The 1,043-nt window shown below is 37.6% G+C and overlaps 1 protein-coding gene across 1 annotated transcript; it reads left to right on the forward strand. All coding sequences in view use genetic code 11, as the record gives it.

The window, feature by feature from the left end:
- EGR_09911 (Eukaryotic translation initiation factor 3 subunit G) lies at positions 1 to 507 on the forward strand (the record flags this gene model as incomplete). The annotated part of the gene is made up of 1 exon (XM_024499160.1): positions 1 to 507. One exon carries the CDS (start codon positions 1 to 3, stop codon positions 505 to 507), a length of 507 nt encoding a protein of 168 aa, XP_024346414.1.
- Between the last annotated feature and the right edge of the window lie 536 nt (positions 508 to 1,043).

Raw genomic sequence — 1,043 nt, forward strand, 5'->3', positions numbered from 1 at the left:
ATGCAACCAGTGTTTAACTTTGCTTTCTATTTCTTTTTGTCAAGGATTATACTTCCAAAAAACGCTCCGCTTCCAGCTGAGCAGGTCATCTACGATCGCGAAAATAACACCAAAAAAGTGATTACTTATGAATCAGACGATGATGGTGAAACCTATAAGGAAACGCGAGAGTATACAATTCAGAAGGTTCGAGTTCCCTCAGCCGTTGCTAAACGCAAGGCTTGGAAAAAGTTTGGTGACGCTGCTAATGATCCACCCGGACCTAATCCTGCATACACCTATCCGGGTGAAATCGTTAATATTCAGTATTTGGGCAATAAGCTCGTGAGTTCAAACTTTCTTGTTTTTATCCCCTACTTTGTTCAGTCCTGCACCCTTTTTTCCAAATTTTTGCCGAAATATTTGTTCTCTAGTAAAGTTCTGAACTTTGTTTTTATTTTTTTCGCTTTAGTATGTGTTGAATTATTTATCAGGTCAAATCATCTAGTCACTTATGTCAACTCTTAGATTTAAGAACTCACGATAGCGTCGATCCTACAGCGTGCCCACAACAATTCGAGGGTGGTACTCACATATGTAGTTAGCTTTGTTAACACCAGCTGCTCAGTTCTTACTGAACGTATTCGTATTGTTAACCAAATACTTTTTAAAGCATTCTTCGTAGTAGCAAGAGGCTACTGCAGTTTGTCGCTTTCCACTTTTCCAATTTTATTTAACTCCAGCATTGATTAGGGTTCTCTTTCAACCCGCAATTTTTCTTATCCAAGCACGTCAAATCAAAGGAGCGTTATCTTGATGTTTTGAAATTTAATTTATTTCTCTTTCAACTTTAATTTGATTTCACTAATATGTATCCATTTCGGGTTTCCTTTATTAGACCAATTGCTCAAGGTAGTGGTGGATGCCCTCATAATGCTTACTGCATCTGCGATGACCTATTAAAAGCACTAGTTGTATATTTGCTTATTTTGATTTTTGTAAACGTCAACGTCATAAGTTGGGGATATTTTGGTATGTCTCTGTTAGCAAAGGACCTAAGATGC

Source organism: Echinococcus granulosus (genome assembly GCF_000524195.1).
Source record: "Echinococcus granulosus chromosome Unknown EG_S00175, whole genome shotgun sequence".
In the NCBI taxonomy this organism is placed as follows: domain Eukaryota; kingdom Metazoa; phylum Platyhelminthes; class Cestoda; order Cyclophyllidea; family Taeniidae; genus Echinococcus; species Echinococcus granulosus.